The sequence below is a fragment of the Gymnoscopelus microlampas genome, assembly GCF_963454915.1.
Source record: "Gymnoscopelus microlampas genome assembly, chromosome: 2".
In the NCBI taxonomy this organism is placed as follows: domain Eukaryota; kingdom Metazoa; phylum Chordata; class Actinopteri; order Myctophiformes; family Myctophidae; genus Gymnoscopelus; species Gymnoscopelus microlampas.
Genome location: NC_139939.1, coordinates 15,688,875 through 15,708,989, shown reverse-complemented (window position 1 = coordinate 15,708,989; position 20,115 = coordinate 15,688,875). Strand labels below are relative to the sequence as shown.

Genomic DNA, 20,115 nt, shown 5'->3' with positions numbered 1-20,115 from the left:
ATAAGTAACCATGTACTACTAAGCAGAATAATGTACTGTCTGAGGCTGTAATTATTGGAAAGGGTTTATTTTCCGATAATGCCCACCTCACTGTACATTGTCCTGCTTATTACATGGCTACTTACAAGCAAAATCAACAATTTCACTGAAAATGTTGGACAAAAAAAATATTATAGCTTACAATAATACGCTTCCATAGAGGAAGAGAAGCGGTCTGTTATTCAGAACAGTGGTCTGCTATCAGGAAATGACAATCCGAATCGAGCATTCAACAAAGCCCTATGATAAACATTATTATTCTGTGTAGTGTTAACTACTTGAACGCCAGCATCCTTATCCTGGGGGAACGTTTGGCAAAATAGCAGATCTACATTGTGAGCTTGTAGATTGGTTATTGGCAAAGGTGTAGATGGAGAGAAGCAGTAAAATCATGGGAATACAATCTTATTTTTTACAATGGGGTAGGCCTCAGAAAACCTATCCTATCAGCAACTCGGTTTCACTAAGACTATAGAGGGTTTAAGTGGTTAATAACGATGCTATGTGCACCAGGTTGTCCTGAGGGTTGGAGGAGGTGGCGGTCCAGCTGCTACCTGATGTCTGGTGGTCAGAAGACATGGAGAGACAGCAGACTGGACTGTCAGTGCAGAGGATCTGACCTGGTCATCATCAACAACAGAGAGGAACAGGTTAGTCTGAGTACAGCTGCACATGCATGTGTGTCTTTCTGTGAGAGAGATACCTGCAGGCAGACAGAAGTGAACCCACACACATACTGTACAGTAAAGCTGAAGCGCGTACACACACACACACACACACACACACACACACACACACACACACACACACACACACACACACACACACACACACACACACACACACACACACACACACACACACACACACAAAATATGAAGCCCAGAGTTTATTTTGGCATAAGTCACTTAAAATGTCATTCAGTGGTGGGAATGATTTCCCATAGAGAATAGTTTTATGTGATGTTGTTATTTTGATTCTTGCCAGGCATTTCTAAACCAACTAGGCAGTAATCTGAAGTTCTGGATTGGTCTAACTGATGCTGAGAGAGAAGGAACTTGGACATGGGTAGATGGAAGCACACCTGCTATGACGTGAGTACAAAAAAACATGTTTTTCCCAATGTTTTATCCAATATTAAATATGCCTTCTAGTCATCACGGCACATATAACTTACGTTCCATAATTCCATCTTATATAATGTCCAGTTACTTAAAAAACTATTGTAATGTAATACGCGTCACAATAATAGGTGCATTAAGGCTAATGAATAGCTTGTGAATACTGTAGCTTTAAGGTAATTCAAACACCTGTTTTGCATTATTTATTATAGTAATTTCTTCTTCTTCTGTGTCTCTACCGTATGCAATGTAATAGAACTGATGTATCCAGAACAATTTAATAACAAAAAGACACCATGCCATTAAAACATCAATTTCAACACATATTCATTTGTAACTCTGAGAGGGTATAAAGAATTTGGTTACATGTGTACCCTCTCAGAGTTAAATATTTATAAATATATATATTAATAATTTACTGTGCACCACCTCTCTTAGGTTCTGGAAACGTTACGAGCCTAATGACGCAGGAAGACAGGAGGACTGTGTTATGTTCAACAGCTACTACTTACTATATATGAACAGCCATTCCATTCACTCCTGGAATGATGCGCCCTGCACATCCGCTTTACAATGGATGTGTGAACTTCAAATGACACATTTGTCATGAAACAAACAAAAACAAACTGTAATGCATAATTGATTGACTGGCCTATTGATTGATAGTAATGAATGTGTCTGTCCTCGAAATAAATGTGTGACGTTTTTGTCTGGTTTTGCACTCATTCCTGGTGTTTTGTATGATGACATGGATGCTGGATTGCAGTGGAATCTGCTTTTGCTTTTGGTAGTTATATTGTTCATTTATTTCATTTCATGTCATTCATTTATTTGTCTAGTCAATTTTCCATTGCATTTTCCTTTTTATCTTATATAATCTATAAATACATTTTTGTATGATAAATGAACAATAAATGGGACCCCCCCCCCCTTTCCACAATTAAAAATGTTGTTAAATATTGCACAGCATTCTGTGTTTCTTTGTGACTATGACCTCATGTAAGTCAACCGGCTGAGAATGAAAGGCAAGAGGAAAAAAGTTAAATAAATACATATTCACAACCAATATTAACATTTATATAACTTTCAGTGTCATGGGTCCATTTGTACGCTCTGAACACTGATGACTTTACTGTGTGGAGGAGCTACAGTGGGTGAGACTGGTACATTAAATATCTCAGATCAATATACAGTATAGCCTAATGTTGGTGTAATTATTCTGCAATGGAGCCATACAATGGCAGTCAATGAACTATGTTTTTTTTTTTTTACTTTAATGTCCACTCAATCAGCAATATTTGGTCACCACTGTGAATAAAGATTCCTTAGTTATTCATTTCACTGTGAAGTTTAATGATACTGCTAAAAACAAATAACACCGTTATAATCACTAGATTATAATTCTAATTCTATATTCATTTGTGCATACATTAACGCATACTCTAATGACTCAGAGATTACAATAAAGATGAAAAAATAAATGGGACAATTACAGAACAGAGAGTAGACAAGGGTAGTCTAGGGTTTCCATTTTATTCTGGTGTGGCTGCAGGTCACAGACACAGTGGCTGTAAACCCACAAAGCACCCACACATGCGAAGATAGACTACAGCAGGACACCTTTCAGGCCACAAATGCAAATAATAAAACAGGTGGTAGGCCTACTGTAACTGAAGCTGTCAAGAAAACAAGAAATGACTAAAGTCATAATATAGCCGCTAGCGGCAGGCTTTTTTTGCCCCAATCTGCAGCACAAAATGTAAAAGTGGTCTTTAAAATTAAATCTCAGCCATTCCAATGCAACCATAATAACTCCACAGAGAGGTTCATCGGTTGGCTACCAATATAAAGGATGTGTGTGTGTGTGTGTGTGTGTGTGTGTGTGTGTGTGTGGTAATGTACTTGTGTGAAAGTACAATAGTATTGGTATCAAAATGTACGTAAAGTTCCAAAAGTGAAAGTACTGAAATGTTTGAAAATAGCAGATCTACAAGTAGGTATTATACTTGTAGGTGTGAAATAGGGCTAAAGTGGTAAATGTATGTTTTATAATGTAATGTACAATATTTGCCTCTGAGATGTAGTTGAGTAGAAGTAAATTAAATTTGTATCAACAACAAAAATAGTTAGCCTGGCCTACTTATGCTTAGGCTATGGAAGTTAAGTGCAACCCTAATCCTAAGTGAAACCGCCTTTCAGGGTGAAAATGGCGCAGCCTCGCTTCTCCATCTAAACGTGCAATACAGCGGAATCCGCAAAAGTGTGATGTTATGTTTCACGTAGGCTGACTAGGCTCTCTTGCATGAGTGAAATAAGCAGTCAGTTCTATGAAAACAAGGCCAAAAGAAGCGACTAGGCTACATGAGCAGTAGCACACTAGTACATTGGCTATTTGAAAATAGCAGATCTACATGCTCGCAAAGTGTTGCATTCACGACGCTTTTTGAGCTTGTAGATCGGCTATTTTGAAAAAGATCTTGAAAAGAAAAAGTTAAAGAATATTTGGAATATATATATATATATATATATATATATATATATATATATATATATATATATATATACATACATACATACATACATACATACATACATACATACATACGAGCAGTAGCACAGACTAGTACATTGGCTATTTGAAAATAGCAGATCTACATGCTCGCAAAGTGTTGCATTCACGACGCTTTTTGAGCTTGTAGATCGGCTATTTTCAAAAAGATCTTGAAAAGAAAACGTTAAATAATATTTGGAATATATATATATATATATATATATATATATATATATATATATATATATATACATATTCTGTCAGTCATTGTACGTATATTAGAACGAATTGATTACTGCAACAAAGTAATGATACAGCACTATTGTTACAACTTGTGCAACTTTTATTTCAACTTAACCACAACAACAATATCATTATGTGCATGCACTGAAGGGCAGAGCAGATCACTCACTCCAGACTGGAGTTGCCCCGATCAGTTTTTTTTGCCCTCGAGTCCGAGTCCTTTCATTTTGAGTATCTGCCGATACCGAGTCCCGATCCGATACTATCATTTTTTTATTCAAATATTTTGAGATTATTATTTATGCATGTATAATTTATTTTGTAGCAATAAAAGACAATATGTCTCAAAACACTGGCTGACAGTATTGCCAACAAAAGAAATATTAATGAAAGAAATGAAGACAAATACAGAATCTCTGAACATTGGCTAGCAGTTATTGCACATAGCCAAAATACAATAATAATATTAGACCATTGTCATTCAGGATGGAAAATAAAGTTGTCATTTTGGGGAGAAGTGGAACTTAGAAGTCATTTAAGTTTAGTGTGAGGGAGAGGGTCTACTCTGATTACTACAGCAGGGGTCCCCAAGGTGTTTTAGGTCAAGGACCCCTTAGCTAAGAGAGAGATGAAGCAGGGACCCCCACTACATATTGTATACAATTTGTGTTGCAGATTAAACCTTTTCATAGATTTCATAGATAGCTCCATAGACGTATGTAACAGCAGTGTCATCAGTGTATTTATCAGACATGTCAAACTCTCAGCACTTAGTAAAGTTGACCCTAGGCTCTGTACTTGGTCTGCTCTTTTCCCCACTACACTATACCTCTTCGAAAGTTCTCCTCATAATATAGGGATATTAGGGTTCATGTGGTTAATGTAAATAAAAGAAACAGGTCCTATCACAAAGATTTGGAGAACCCCCTGTAGTAACTCTGAGGACCCCCTGTTGAAGACCCCTGCTCTACAGGGAATTACTTGATATCTACACTACAGAAAACATTCAGTTTGATATCACTCACACACACACACACACACACACACACACACACACACACACACACACACACACACACACACACACACACACACACACACACACACACACACACACACACACACACACACACACACACACACACACAGCTGCCATTAATTAGTGATGTTGATTGCCATGTGGTCAACTGCGCATACAGGCTTAACGAGCCATCGTTAACCTGCTAGTGACGGGCAATAATATGCGCATTTGTGTTGAAACGCATCGCTCTGATGATCCAAGGAAGTTGGAGCAACTCTCTAAAATGGTGGATTTTAGTTTGGCTGGTCAATTTGAGATGACAACAGCTTTATTATATAATATACATATAACACACCGAGTATGGAGAAGAAGTCTCTCTCTGTATCGCGCTGTATCTATCAGTAACACTAATGAACAAAATAAAACACAAGTGGCCGTGATGCCTCATGCCTGCCCTGCGCACGCTGATTTCACCGTTTCCTCTGCTGTCAATACGGTAGACACCAGTTGACTAGTTGAGATTCAACATCAAGTGAAACGCTGCATAAACAGTAGTTAGGTTTGCCTATATTCCAGCTTAAAATGCGCGCAAGCCATGCAATGCTTTTGATAGAGAGGACAGACTGGAGAGCTGGAGAGAGAGAGAGAGAGAGAGCAAGAGAGAGCACGTGCGAGAGAGAGAGAGAGAAAGAGAGAGAGAGAGAGAAAGTATTAGACGATGTGGTCCGATTGTTTTATCATCATTAATGTAGCCTACCCTACCTACAACAGCAACAAAAGGTTAGTAGTGTAGTAGACCTATATTTGAGATGTATGATGATCAGTTATTATTCTAGTGGTCGATCCAAGATGTTTTACTACATTGACGACCAGTGCCTGCGTGCATCTCCCTCTCTCAACGGTGTCACCGTGACCGTGTGTGTGTGTGTGTGTGTGTGTGTGAGAGTGAGTGAGTGGGGACTGGGGAGGAGGGCAGTTAAGGGTCGCAGCCTGATAGATACAGCGCGATACAGAGAGAGACTTCTTCTCCATACTCTGTGTTTTATATATTGTATTATATTATATAAAGCCGATCCCTGATCGGGTCATAACGTCCGAGTCCGGATCGAGTCTGCAGTCCCCCCCATCTATTTTGAGCCAGGGAACCCCGTTCCCTGCGTGGACGGGCGATGTGAAGTCGGCGAAAAATAAATGTTCTAAGTAACTAAGTACATTTACTCAAGTACTTTATAAGCGTGCATCCGTTGTTTGGCCTTTGCAGTCAGAGGTAAGGGGGCGCCTCCCCTGCGCCGCTGCGAGGGGAGGCGGGTGCTGCAGGACGGCCGTGATGTGTGTGTGTGTGTGTGTGTGTGTGTGTGTGTGTGTGAGTGAGTGAGTGAGAGAGGAGGCGGGTGCTGCGAGTGACGTAACGGCCATCCATTGGCTTTAAAGTAGTGTCTCCCCAAGTCCCCATTGGCTGTAAAGTAGTGAAGGACAGCCAGGACAGCCAATAGACAAATAGGTGTCGCGAAAACATGTCGAAAACATGTCGAAAACATGTCGCGAGTGACGATGTCTGAGGCTGTCTGTAGAGCCGCCGCGCTGCTAGCGGCTAAAAACCTCACTCAGCCTTTGAGACCTTGCGACCTGTTTTACCATTCAATGATAGTGAAGGGAATCGCTCTAATCAAAGAGCACATCAGAAGCAAGAGAATATTGATGATCAACAATATTTGCATCATGCCCTATACAACCCAAGGAGGGCTCTACCAAAGTTCAACATCAAATTCATGTTGCTCTACTACCCTGGTTATCAAGGTCTCCTACTGCTGTTTTCTTGTCCAAATCATTCTCCCATAGTCATGCAAAAATGTACCAATAGGCGGGGCCAGAATTTCAAAAACATAGCTCTCACTCTGGTCAATCATGTGTCATAGACTGCTGGTCAAGTGTCAGTCATAACACTGTAGGCACTTGTGCAGCCTAGTGGTTAGCACACTGTCATGTAATGAAAAAGGTTCCAGATTGTGATCTGATTATGAATGTGAACTTATGCACAGAAGGGTTATGCAAAACAAAAAAAAAGAACAAAACTGTTAAATTATCCCATTAAATAAAACTGCCAAACAGATATGATGATAGGATAATAATGACAATAAACGAAACTGAACATACAAAACTACAGAAAAAGGAGCACAAAGGCAAACAGTCACGGCAACATCAAACATTAGCTGCTGGGAAACATGAAAATGTTCAAAAAAGGTGCATAAAGACATTAAAATGTGCATCACTCCCACATAAAACAGCTCGCATGATCTCAGAATGATACTATAGGCCTATTCTGAGAGTTTGAAGGGAGTTTGCAGGGAGTTTCCTTTCCTCTTTGGTTGTGCCACAGACAGGACATGTCAGGTTAGACATTAGGTATTTGCCGTTGTCATAAGAAAACCCCCTTATCACGTGGAATAGATAGCCTTGCCTTTGATTGTCCAGTCCTGGTGGAGCTTGGACAGGAAGTCCATCTTTGGGAGCAGTTTTGGAACCAGACCTCCTCTCTATCATTGTGTTCATTGGCTACAACCATGCCAGGCTCTTTGGTATCAACATTGTAATTTAATAAAATAAATATAAATATGATTAAGCATTTTAAATTGCAATAACACTGCAAGTAAGCACCAGCCCTTAGAAAGTGCTGGTCATTTTTGAGTTGATGCAGTGCTTTGAAGTATAGACTGAAGTGTTGTTGCCAGTCATAGCTCTGCACCATCACTCTGCCATCCTCTGAAGCAACCAGCCGAGGGACGTCTGTCTGTCTGTCTGTCTGTCTGTCTGTCTGTCTGTCTGTCTGTCTGTCACCAAACCAGTGATGTCATCAAGGGTGCTGACTCTGATCTATCTGAAACGTTGCTTGACCAAAACCAAAGCACCAGACATGAGCAAACTATTGTGTGACCTTGTTGTTCTGTGTAGAGAAGCACTGTACAGAAGACACCAGTAGGTGTCATGTTTGAACTGTTGAATGACTTAATAGTTTCATGCAGTCACATCTGTTTTGTTTGTGTATTCATAGGACAAATGTCACTCCTTCACTCTTTAGACATCCCCCAAATGATGAATATTGTTTCAGGCTCCATCTGTACACCAACTATTCATTATTTCCACCCAGAATTCTTGTAATTTGGGCCATCGGACAAAACTGTGATGTAAATTAACTTTCTGCATGTCACTGCTCTTGAATTATGTAATCTAGCTGTGCATCATTTTAAATTGTACTAAACAAAGTCAGGCACTGATAGAGCATAATGGATGTAACCTAAACCCAAATATTGGGACATTGATTTGTGTATATCACACCCTTTGCGGCACATGTTGTCAGCGTGTGTAGGTGGACACTATTTGAGGATTGATTACTTTTTTAAGGTGAGCAGATGTGTGCTTTAAACACCCACTCAGGCTGCAGGCAAAAAAGAACACAAAGAGGAAGACAGTAGACAAAAGACCCACAGCAATGTCCTTTTTTGGACCTCCAACCTTGAGCTAATATTACCTCACCTGTTATTACCCTGAATCCATATGTCACGACTACTTTTGGGCATCTTATCAGTAATAAAGGACTGTCCACTCACAAAATTAGCAAGGAAGCAGATTTAAAATATTACAGACCATGGAATAATATTTGTACATTAAACCAAATACAAAAATAATGTTGTGTGTGTTTGTCCTGTAACTGATAGTTTGGCTTTTGCGGAAGCCAAGCTGTCTGTGAAGAGAAGCCAAGCTCTGTGTAAACAGTGTGTTAGCTGCAGTGAGCTGAAGTGTGTGAAACTGTTATCAAAATAACTCAGGATACAGGATTTTCTTAAAACAAAAGTGAATAAAATGGCGGTAATGATCAGATTCAGTAGGCTGCCTTGAAGAGATTAAGTTCTGGGTGAAAAGGTTCAAAGTCACAATGAAGGCTGACTGCAGCCGGCTGCATCTGTTTCATTCATGTGACGCAGTGACAGTTTGTCATAGACTGTGGTGAGATTGGAGGATGGCCTTATTTCAGACAATCCTACTGAATTCCTTTCCTGGGGGAACAAGAAAACATGGATGTAAGAAAGACTTGAAAGTGTATAAGAATAAAACCCGCTTGGGGGAGATGGTGACAGATTGTCTTCTACTGTAGCTTCATGAAAGGTGCAGGTTTGTTATTTTTATTACACACATAGTAGTAGAACAAACATGTCTATTTGTCTTTAGGGAGGAAAAGCAAACAGAGATGACGGATGTACTGTAGTTAGGGAGATGATCAATGTAATGATCATTAAAGTTAAAATGATGGCCTCCAGTTATCGTTACCTTGGGCTCTGTGTGTGTGTGTGTGTGTGTGTGTGTGTGTGTGTGTGTGTGTGTGTGTGTGTGTGTGTGTGTGTGTGTGTGTGTGTGTGTGTGTGTGTGTGCGCGCGCGTGCTCGTGTGCGCACGCGTGTGAGAGAGAGAGAGAGTCAGTATATAACTAAAATATTACTAACCTGCCTGTCAGTCCTTTCAACAACATTTACTTCAGTATAAAGAGGTTCCTCTCTTTTGGATGGATCTACAAATGACAGTTAAAAGATAATTGAAACTTGAAACTTGGAAAATATATGTCATATAAAACAAACATGAGTATTACAATTAGCCTGATGGCTGATGGCCAAATATGTCATTATTTTCTTGAAGTGTTCCACTAATTTTAAAAGGTGTTTCACTATTTTAGGAAAAACACTGACAGAAATTAACATAAAAAATGCACACATGCACTCACTCACACACACACACACACACACACACACACACACACACACACACACACACACACACACACACACACACACACACACACACACACACACACACTTCCCAGAACACCTGTACAAACATACAGTAAATGATAAATTGCAGCAACCTTATCTGTATAACTGATAGTTTGGCTTTTGGGGAAGCCAAGCTGGCTGTCTGTGAAGAGAAGCCAAGCTTTGTGTAAACAGTGTGTTAGCTGCAGTGAGCTGAAGCGTGTGAAACTAATACAGTGAAAGCTGAGATTTACCACCCCTCAAGCTTTTAGTTTTTATGTGGGTTTCTGTCTAGCACTTCCCATCTATGTGGTGCCATGTCATTATTGTCTCTGCCAGGCCGAAAGGCATGGCTAGAGAGTATGTTTTGCACCCTGTCTGTCCGTCCGTGTGTCCGTCTGTCCACGTGTCCTGTCCTTCCGTTACCAGCTAATCTCCGGCACCGCTGGCCCGGTCACTGCGAAACTGTGCACACACACTCCCTGGATGCCAATTCAGAACCTCTGCCCCAAATTTTTCACATGGGCCTGTTATAGCGCCACCAGGAGGCTGCTTTGTGCAAAACATTTTTCTTTATATTACTCCTACAGATTTTATCCAAACGTCATGCAAATCGGTACACAGTATCTCCATAGTCATTTGATCAACAAGGATCTGTCCGATTTCTCATATTCCATCCTCATTGGCTAAGGTTGCCTTCCAAAGTTTGCAGGATTGGTCCGTTTTGAACAAAAGGCCTCAAATCATGAATGCAGCTTGCGATTTTCGTGAAATTTCACACGCTCGTTCCCACTAGGCCGGGGAAGAAATGCCACCCTTTTCACATTGGCCTGTTATAGCGCCACCAGCACCAGTCTAATTTAGCAAAACACATTTTCGGAACAAAATGCCTCAAATCATGAATGCAGTGTCGGATTGCCATGAAAGGCCTAAGAATAAATAGCACCCTTTTCACATTGGCCTATTATAGCGCCACCAGGAGGCCACAATAACGTACCTGACCTGGCGGAGACCTGTGCTCCGAGGAGCACTTTATCTAGTTCGGTCTGATTCTGTTAAAAGACATAATCACTGGCTAATGACTGTTTTAAGAATAATTTGATTTCTACACACTCCCCAGTAATTTGTATTTCTATTTTTGCTACTATACTTATATTTCTTCTTTTTCTTCTTTTTATTTTTTTTAGATGTTGCAGGGTAAAAAAAGGAAAAGAAAGAGGGATATTATTGTTATTTGTGAACCTTAAACTGAATTCCCTAACAAAAATATATTTTAAAAAAGATTCGAAAATCAAACTCCTGGAAAGGCATCATTTTCAAGATGGCGGGAGCTTAAAATGTCAGGAGCTTAAAATGCCTATTAGCTGGGAGAGGATATGTGCCATCTTGAAAATTATGCCTTTCCAGAATTTTATTAGGGAATTCAGTTTAAGGTTTTTGAGTGGTGCCAACCACTCCTACATTTGACCGTGTGTGTATGTCTGTCCGGGTGTCCCGGTGTACGTTTGAGCACGGCCTCAACAGCTGCAGCTGATTGCAACACAAAGATGCAACCAGTTGCACTAATTAAACACAAACAGGAGTGCAACTCATGCGCCACTTAAAGACACACACGCACACGCACGCACACACACACACACACACACACACACACACACACACACACACACACACACACACACACACACACACACACACACACACACACACACACACACACACTTTTGAGTAAAAGTACCTAAAAGTACCACAATACATTTAGTAAAAATACTTTAAATGAGTATAATACTTACAATTAGTAAAAATACTTAAAAATGTTAAAATGAGTGAAATGACGTAAAAGTCAGTAAAAAAAAGATACTTTCAAGTAGCTAAAATTAGTAAAAAATACTTAAAAGATGTTACAATGAGTAAAAATACTTAAAAGTCATCAAAGTCTGTAAAAAGTAACTAATTTAAGTAAAACCACTTGAAAGTTTCTAAATTGAGTAAAAATACTTGGGCACACACACACACACACGCGCGCGCGCGCACACACACACACACACACACACACACACACACACACACACACACACACACACACACACACACACACACACACACACACACACACTAAAATGGCCCACCTACAATTTGAGTGAAAGTACTATAAGTACTTAAAAGTTACTTCAATAAGTAAAAATATTTAAAAGTAAATACATGGAGTAAAAATACTTAAAAGATGTTTCTGTCATCATAAAGTTATTTTAAAGCAGTCTGTTTTTATATTATCTTAAAAAAGGGAACCTTTTTTAAATGACACATGATACAGTACCTGACAAGGATGTTCAATGTGTACAGCTGCCTGTAAAACCCCTCCTCTATCTCAATTAAACTGTCGGTACTCCTTCACAGCGGTTTCTGAAAGGACAACTTTGTTTTTTTTACAACCAAGGTTTATGTTTTAGCTTGTAATTAAAGTAAATAAAAGATGAGTGTTCTTTTTTTCCCCATTTAGGCCTACAGCTTTCTATAGTCTTTTTTTACACAATAACCCGGCGATTTCTTTATTATTATTTACAGTAACTCTTCTAGCCCCCAATGACTATCTGGCCTATCAAAGACCACGGGACCTTTTTTATTGTGTAAAAAAATACATATTTAGCCTAGACCAAAATTATTTGTTGACTAACATTGAGACTGGATGCACAGGTGATTGTTTCATGCAATCAATTCTCAACCTATTGTTTTGGGGTGCGCTGGTTAACCCCTCTTGTGTGTTGGCTAGTGAGACGCGTCCTAGCAAGACCTGACAGAATGGGTTTCATTTGGAGCCAGTGAGTATGACGTTTGGAGCCAGTGTGACGTTGTCTGTTAAGGGGTCTATATAGACATATTTAGGCTACATAATTATGTATTTTTTTACACAAAAAAAAATGCTAAAACTATAGAAAGCAGTAAATGAAAAGAAATGAACACTGATCTTTTATTCACTTTAATTATAAGCTAAAACATAGCGTAAAAAAACAAAGTTGTCCTTTGAAGTAAAACCAAAACCTGTTCAAGCTAGGCTGAATGGATTTCTGGAAAGCCCTTGATGCCAGGAGCAGCAAAGTGTTTTAGCACTGCTGTCTTTACAGTGGACCACTCTTCATCTGGCCTCTACCCTTTGACCTGTCCAGCTTGTGTGACCTTTAACAGGAGACTGCACTCCTTCTAGGGGTACCTGAGGCACGCAAGTCCTCCGACCATGTCAAGGTGGTGATCCATTGGGAGTAATGGCTTGCAAAAGTCACCAATATGAATGTATACAGTCTGAAAGGCTTCTGCAGTGCAATGAAGATATACATAAGAACTGAAATAAAACAGAAAATAAACTAGCTCCCTAGTAGTTCCAAGATCACACATCAGACCTTTTTAGCGGTGCCAACCGCTCTACAGTATATCTGACTTTGTCCGTGTGTCCGTCCGTATGTCCGTATGTCCGTCCGTCCGTATGTATTCCCCTCTGTATTCTTATTGGCTGGGCTATAAACAAATATTGATGACAACACAAACTCCCCACCAGAAGTGCGTATGTATGTTTGAGCATGGGGCTCATCAAAGGCACCGCTTCCTTCACACAGGGTGTGATTTTTAGCGGTGCCAGCCGCTCTACATTTGACCGTGTCTGTGTGCGTGTGTGTGTGTGTGTGTGTGTGTGTGTGTGTGTGTGTGTGTGTGTGTGTGTGTGTGTGTGTGTGTCCGTCCGTATGTATGTTTGAGCACGGGGCTTTAAACAGCTATAACTCCAGTTTGCAGCATGCCACCACCTCCAAATTTGGTATGTGGACTTAGACCACCAATAGGGACGAGCATTAATTGCTGAAGCCCCGCCCCCTCTGTCTTCCCATTGGCTGGCCTTTAAACAGCCATAACTTAAGTTCGCAGCATGCTACGGAGTACACATTTTGTACATGGACTAAAACCACCAATAGAGCGTCGCAGTTCCCGCCCACTTCCAGTTGCCGGAAGTAAATACTCAATGCATTTTTCCCATTGACTTTTCCGAAAATATTTATATAAATTAATTTAAGCCAAGAATCAAGCTATCCAGGATGCTGGTGAATCATGACCATAAAACGTTTGATTCTGTGAAAAAACTTTTTTGAAAACGGCAAAACAAAGGGTATTTATTAAACATAGTATATCATATCATTAAATATAAAATTTAAAAAAATCACAGAAAAAAAGGTTTTATGGTCATGATTCACCAGCATCCTGGATGGCTTGATTCTAGGCTTAAATTCATTGATATAAATATTTTTGGAAAAGTCAATGGGAAAAATGCATTGAGTATTTACTTCCGGCACCCGGATTCTGTGCAACTGCGATGCTCTATAGGGACGAACTGTAATTACTCAAGCCCTCTGTCTGCCCATTGGCTGGGCTTTAAACAGCCATTATTCCAGTTTGCAGCATGCTACCAAGTACAAATTTGGTAAGTGGACTCAGACCACCAATAGGGACGAACTGAAATTAGTTAAGCCCCGCCCCAAAGGCACCGCTTCATTCACACAGGGTGTGATTTTTTCTTTAATAAGTAAGTAAACTGTATGTCCATGGTCAGAGAGGCTTGTTTTCATTATCAGCTTATTATTGATAAAGTCTAACTATCTTTTACATTGTTAATAAATAGAAGGAACTTTATCCAGTTGGCCATCATTGTCCTTATATGATTTAATATTAAGTGCTGTATCTTTAAGAATTTGCACCAAACAAATCTATAGATCTATTCAAACGGAGCTTGATTGGATTACCTCAACCAATGACATTAAATTATGCAGATTAATAATACCTGCCTTGAGGTGTTCTGTCCCTCGTCCTCTTTCTTATTGTCATCACAACAAGGGCGACAGAGATGAAAACTGCAGGCACCACCAAACCCAACCACCAATATCTTATCCTGTATTTAACTGTTAGGAACAAAAAAGAGCAGCAACAACAACAAACAAGCAAACAAACAAAAAACATGATGATAAAGACATTACATGTTGTTTATGAAAAGTGGTGGAACTGTCCTTACTTGTAAGGTTGTTGTCATTGCAGTGTGTTGTGATGTTGAGTGACAGTGTGTTGTTATTAGCAGGGTTGGCAGCCACACAGCTGTAAGAGGAGTTCAATCCCTCCATATCTACAGTGAGAGGAAGAGAGGGAGCGGTGCTTGTCTGGTTCAGTATCTTCTCTCCTTTGTACCAGTAGAGAACTGTCTCATCGTCCTTCTCTATAAAACACACCAAGCTGCAGCTCTCACTGCTCACATCAGAGACGTTCACAGCAGGCATTGGTGCAGGATCTGACGACACATTAAGTGGACAATCAAGACATGGAATTACTGATCTGCATTTGGAAACGCTAAACCACACTTTCAAATTAACCAGAATTAGGCTAGCTGTTGGCAGCCAACAACATCTCTATGTAAATTGTATTAGAATGATTTGCCAAGATGTTGTTACAAAGTTGTCTTACCATAAACAGTGAGATGATATAATGTAACAACACCTGTATTTTTATCTTCTAATTTATAAATCCCTGAATAATGTCTTTGCAGTCCTGTGATTGTAAACAGTCCAGAGTCTTTATTCCAGTGAAGTTTGTCCCTGAAATGTTTCTCGTTGATGATGCTTTTCCTGTCCACCACCGTAGCAATAACTGAAGTATTTAAATACAGAGCTCCATCCTGCATTATTGGGGTAGGTAGTGTGATGGATCCTCCAACAGTTAGGTTCTCCTTCACCACCGTCATATCAGATGTGTTCATCACTGTAAACATGAGGTGATATGACTGTCAGAGCAAGATTAATACAACACACATGCAATACTACAAGAGATCAAAGTGACAATTAAATGGGACACCACCCAATTTAACAAGTCAAGTGGATATATGAATTATGATAATTTGTGAATGTGAAGAACCCTCTCCAAAAATAGGCTTGTATTTTCAGATAAATTAGTAATTTTCTGGCAGTAAAGTATGGACACCAAGACTAAATGGTGGAGACTATATGGTGAAAGCAGACTACTACATACCCCCCAGCAACACACAGGGCGCCTCAATAGTGTCACCGGCTTCTACCACTGTCTACACTGTGTAGCTTGTAAAAACTGCAACAATATAAAACACATTTAAAAGTGCAGTCACCAACAAACAATATACCATCAGATACATTGTTAAATGTAGTCTACATGATATCCTGCAAATGTAACCTCCAGTAGGCAAAACATCCAGACCAGTCCATACACGCATTATAGAACACATGAGTGCCATCAGAAGGACATTAAAGGAGGAGTTCGCCCCAAAAAATGACTTATTTTCTATCAATTGCACCCTATGAAGCCTTGAATCCATGGATTCTTTTTTGTTTTTGTCGCATTCCTAAGCTAATAATTTGATTCCCGTCTCCTACCGGCTAATGTATCCGGTAGGAGATACAAAGTAGATTATTTGTGTCTCCTACCGGAAATACACACGGTCATCAAATTATTATCTTAGGAATGCCACAAAAACAAAAATAAATCCATGAAATCAAGGCTTCATGGGGTGTGCAATTGATAGAAAATAAGTCATTTTTTGGGTGAACTCCTCCTTTAAATCTCCTATTGCCAGACACTTTATGGAAGCCGGCCACTCCATAGCAGATCTGTTATTTATAGTGATAGAACAATATAAGAAATCCAGAAGAGGTGGTGATTTAGACACCAAACTCCTTCAAACTGAATCCAGATGGATTTTCCATACAGTCTGTTGTGGCATGAATGAAGACCTCTCCCTCCAGTGCTACCTATAGGAACCCTGTATTGAATATCCTATGTACTATGATGTAATGTTTTTCAAAAGATCTTTCAAAAATGTAAAAAAAAAAAAAGAATGCTAACATGATGTGAAATGGTCTGTACAATGAACTTCACGATTTCAAATGTAAAACTGTGTAACCTTAGGTTTTTTCTGTAATGTTATGTCCACGCCCCACCATTGCCATGGTGATGACCTTGAGTTGTGATCCTCAGCACCTGAGCTGTTAGAGCCCTATCCACAAGTTTCCTATAGGGCGTTGTGGGCATCACTTCCTGTCGATTTGATCCCTGATACCTGATCAAATCGACAGGAAGTGATGCCCACAACGCCCTTTAGGAAACTTGTGGATAAAAGCAACTTGTTTGTCTGTGATCCACTCATATAGCACTGACGAAGGACCCAGGGCCGAAACGTTGGCTAATTTTATTCACCCTCACTATGAGCACAGAGCACTTTATGAGCATATACAAATAAAATAAATATTATTTTCTTAACTGTCTGTCTAAGAAGTTTTCCTTAATGTTTTATGCAGCAAGCAAGTCTTTTTCTGCCATTTTGCCTGGATCCAGACCATAGTCTTCAGTCTCATATCAGGCATCACTGCTGTTTATTTTCATCAATGCCCAATGTGCTTTGACATTATTTGTCTCGAACATTTAGTTATTTCTGGCGACAGAAAGTGGGCAAACTATTTTGATAGAGCTTACCCTATAAATAACTAAAGAATATCAAGAAGTCTTAAGTGGAAGTGAAGCATATTCACATCTTTAAATATTGGATTGTTGCTAGATAACATGACATGCTGCCAAAAATACAGGTACAATACATGGTTCCTGTTTTCACCACCATCACTGAGGCATGGGTAAAACAGGAACCATGTGGAACAGGAACCTTGATGATTGTGTTGCCTCGTCTTGCAGTTAATTACTCAAACTTATAAATGCACCAAATAAAGTGATGAATAATCATACAATACCTTAGTGTCATTTTCACACACACACACACACACACACACACACACACACACACACACACACACACACACACACACACACACACACACACACACACACACACACACACACACACACACACACACACACACACACACACACACACACACACACACACACACACACACACGTACCTTTGCCTTTTTGTAACCTATTTTCCAAAAACAATTATGAACGGAAACAAATGTGGTCTTAAAGGTAATGAAAAGCAAAACCATTTTAGATAATACATTCAGCCCAATCTAACGCATCTCGCCATTTTGGCCATGGTTAATCTGCCTTTCTCCAGGCCGGAAAATACAACTGTGCTTCATGCTCCCCCAAAATAGGGCCTTCAGTCCTTTACAAAAATGAACACCTCAACACCTGAATTATTATTTCAAAGGATGAAACTTGAGGTAATACATGAAACTTGAGGTAATACATGAATTAAAATATCTGGTATTATGACTCACAAATCTCTTAAAAACATGTAAATACATTTTGAATATAATGAAATTCAACTTATTAACTTACATTTCATGAATGCTATGATTGATGATCAAGGACACTATAATGATCCCAGACATAATCTATTCACACTGGTAATGTCAGAGGCAGGTGATAGCGTAGACTGTATCAAATGCCAAACAAACAAGCTGTCATACTGCTGAAAGGTGCTGATTGTGCCGTGCCGCACATCTGCTCATATTAATCCTGACTCCAATCTGATCTTTTCTTGTTTTTCCATGTACAATTTACACCCACAGGTTCACTGACCAGTTGACTCCTAGATGTTACCATTTGGGTGCTAGTATCCACTTAAAAAAAAAAGAAAAGAATATGTATATCTGATAATGCAAAATAAATGTATATTGTGTCTTGTATACCGTCTCGCATAAGAACGTTGAATTCATTTTCAAGTATTGTAGAGAATGTTTGAAATATCACAAATGATACTAAAATCTAATGACAATTGACAAATATATCTAACATAGTTTAATAAATATGTCCCAAATACAATTCATACAGTAGGCCAATGCATGTATTAATCTTCTCATACATGTAAACTTTATTTGTCCTATGGCATTCCTTATGATTTATTTGATGTTCTGTATTTTCAGACATATTTCCCAGTGCTTGAATTGATGAATAATCAGAGCATTAAAACATCCTGCCTTGAAAGTTTTCATTGTCACACAGATTCTAGTAAACTAGCCACCAATTTCATGTGTCTATTCAATGTTATTGTCAAGATGTTATTGTCTCCACCAGGCCAAAAGGCATGGGGCCGAGACTATGTTTTGCACCCTGTCTGTCTGTCTGTCCGTCCGTCCGTCCGTGTGTTTGTCCGTCTGTGTACAGCTAATCTGCGGGCCCGGGCTAATCTGTTGGCCCGGTCGCTGCGAAACAATGCACACACACTCCCTGGATGCCAAAGCCAAACCTCTGCCCCCAATTTCTCAGATTGGCCTGTTATAGCGCCACCAGGACTATCTCTATAGTATCAGTACAGTATCTATCTAGTCATGTGATCAACACGGATCTGTCCAGTTTTCCATATTCCATCCTAATTGGCTAAGGGCCCCTACACACTGCCCGACATTTGAAATGGTCGGCGAGTGAACAGATTGTTAAGCATTTCACATTGCATTCACGTTAATACATTATTGTGATTCTCGTACGATTGATTGGTCGGCGACAGGGGTTCACTGATTGCAAGATATTTCACCATAATGTGATCCCGACCCAATTTGTTTTTATTCCAAACGTCTCACGAAAACGTGAAAGGCTCCCGTGATATATGCGCGAGACCGAGACAGGACGCTAATGATTGACATTAAATAATTCTCAATTTCTCTGTATTTCTCTCTCTCTCTCCCTCTCTGAAACAAACGTTTCAAAAGTCCACACACACACACACACACACACACACACACACACACACACACACACACACACACACACACACACACACACACACACACACACACACACACACACACACACACACACACACACACACACACTTGAAATATTTATTTGTGTCCACATAATAAGAAGTACACGATGTACAAAGGACATAAACACTGCCAGTGCAGTCAGATAAAGGGAAAACAGACAGTTACAAAGTGCATGTGAAGTAGAGCATTGTTACATACAAAACAAAAGATGGCATAGCCTACTTGTCGAACACAGCGGACAACAATCACGGGTAAAGGAAGCAACGCCTCCTCCAAATTGAGCAGCTTCCTATAATAGCTGATACTGAGCAGTACCTTGCTAATTTTTTAGCCCTCCTTTTGGAGAGGCCGGCCATTTGCAGGTCCCTCACAACCAACTTGTGCACGTGTCCTAGACTAACAAAGGTAAAAACCAAATGTTTACATCTGTAGCCTAGCTGAGAGATGGTCTGCTCTAGCTGATGATATGTTAGCACTTTGGTTAGGAAGGCTTCCTCTAAGCTGTAATCAAAAGTACAGCTGACCTCGAGAATGAACACCTCCCTATGGTTTTCATTAACAACAATGAC

At 39.7% G+C, this 20,115-nt stretch overlaps 1 protein-coding gene across 1 annotated transcript in view; it reads right to left on the bottom strand.

The window, feature by feature from the left end:
• Nucleotides 1-8,657: 8,657 nt before the first annotated feature.
• Nucleotides 8,658-20,115, bottom strand: part of LOC311058786 (SLAM family member 6-like) — a 29,818-nt gene continuing 18,360 nt past the window's right edge. The window contains exons 2-6 of the mRNA XM_084076258.1: nt 15,264-15,557; nt 14,821-15,090; nt 14,597-14,710; nt 9,471-9,535; nt 8,658-9,027 (exon numbers count right to left, since the gene is read on the bottom strand). Of these exons, the coding sequence (XP_083932384.1) occupies nt 8,902-9,027; nt 9,471-9,535; nt 14,597-14,710; nt 14,821-15,090; nt 15,264-15,557 (869 nt within the window). The 3' untranslated portion in view covers nt 8,658-8,901. The remainder of the gene's footprint in view (nt 9,028-9,470; nt 9,536-14,596; nt 14,711-14,820; nt 15,091-15,263; nt 15,558-20,115) is intronic.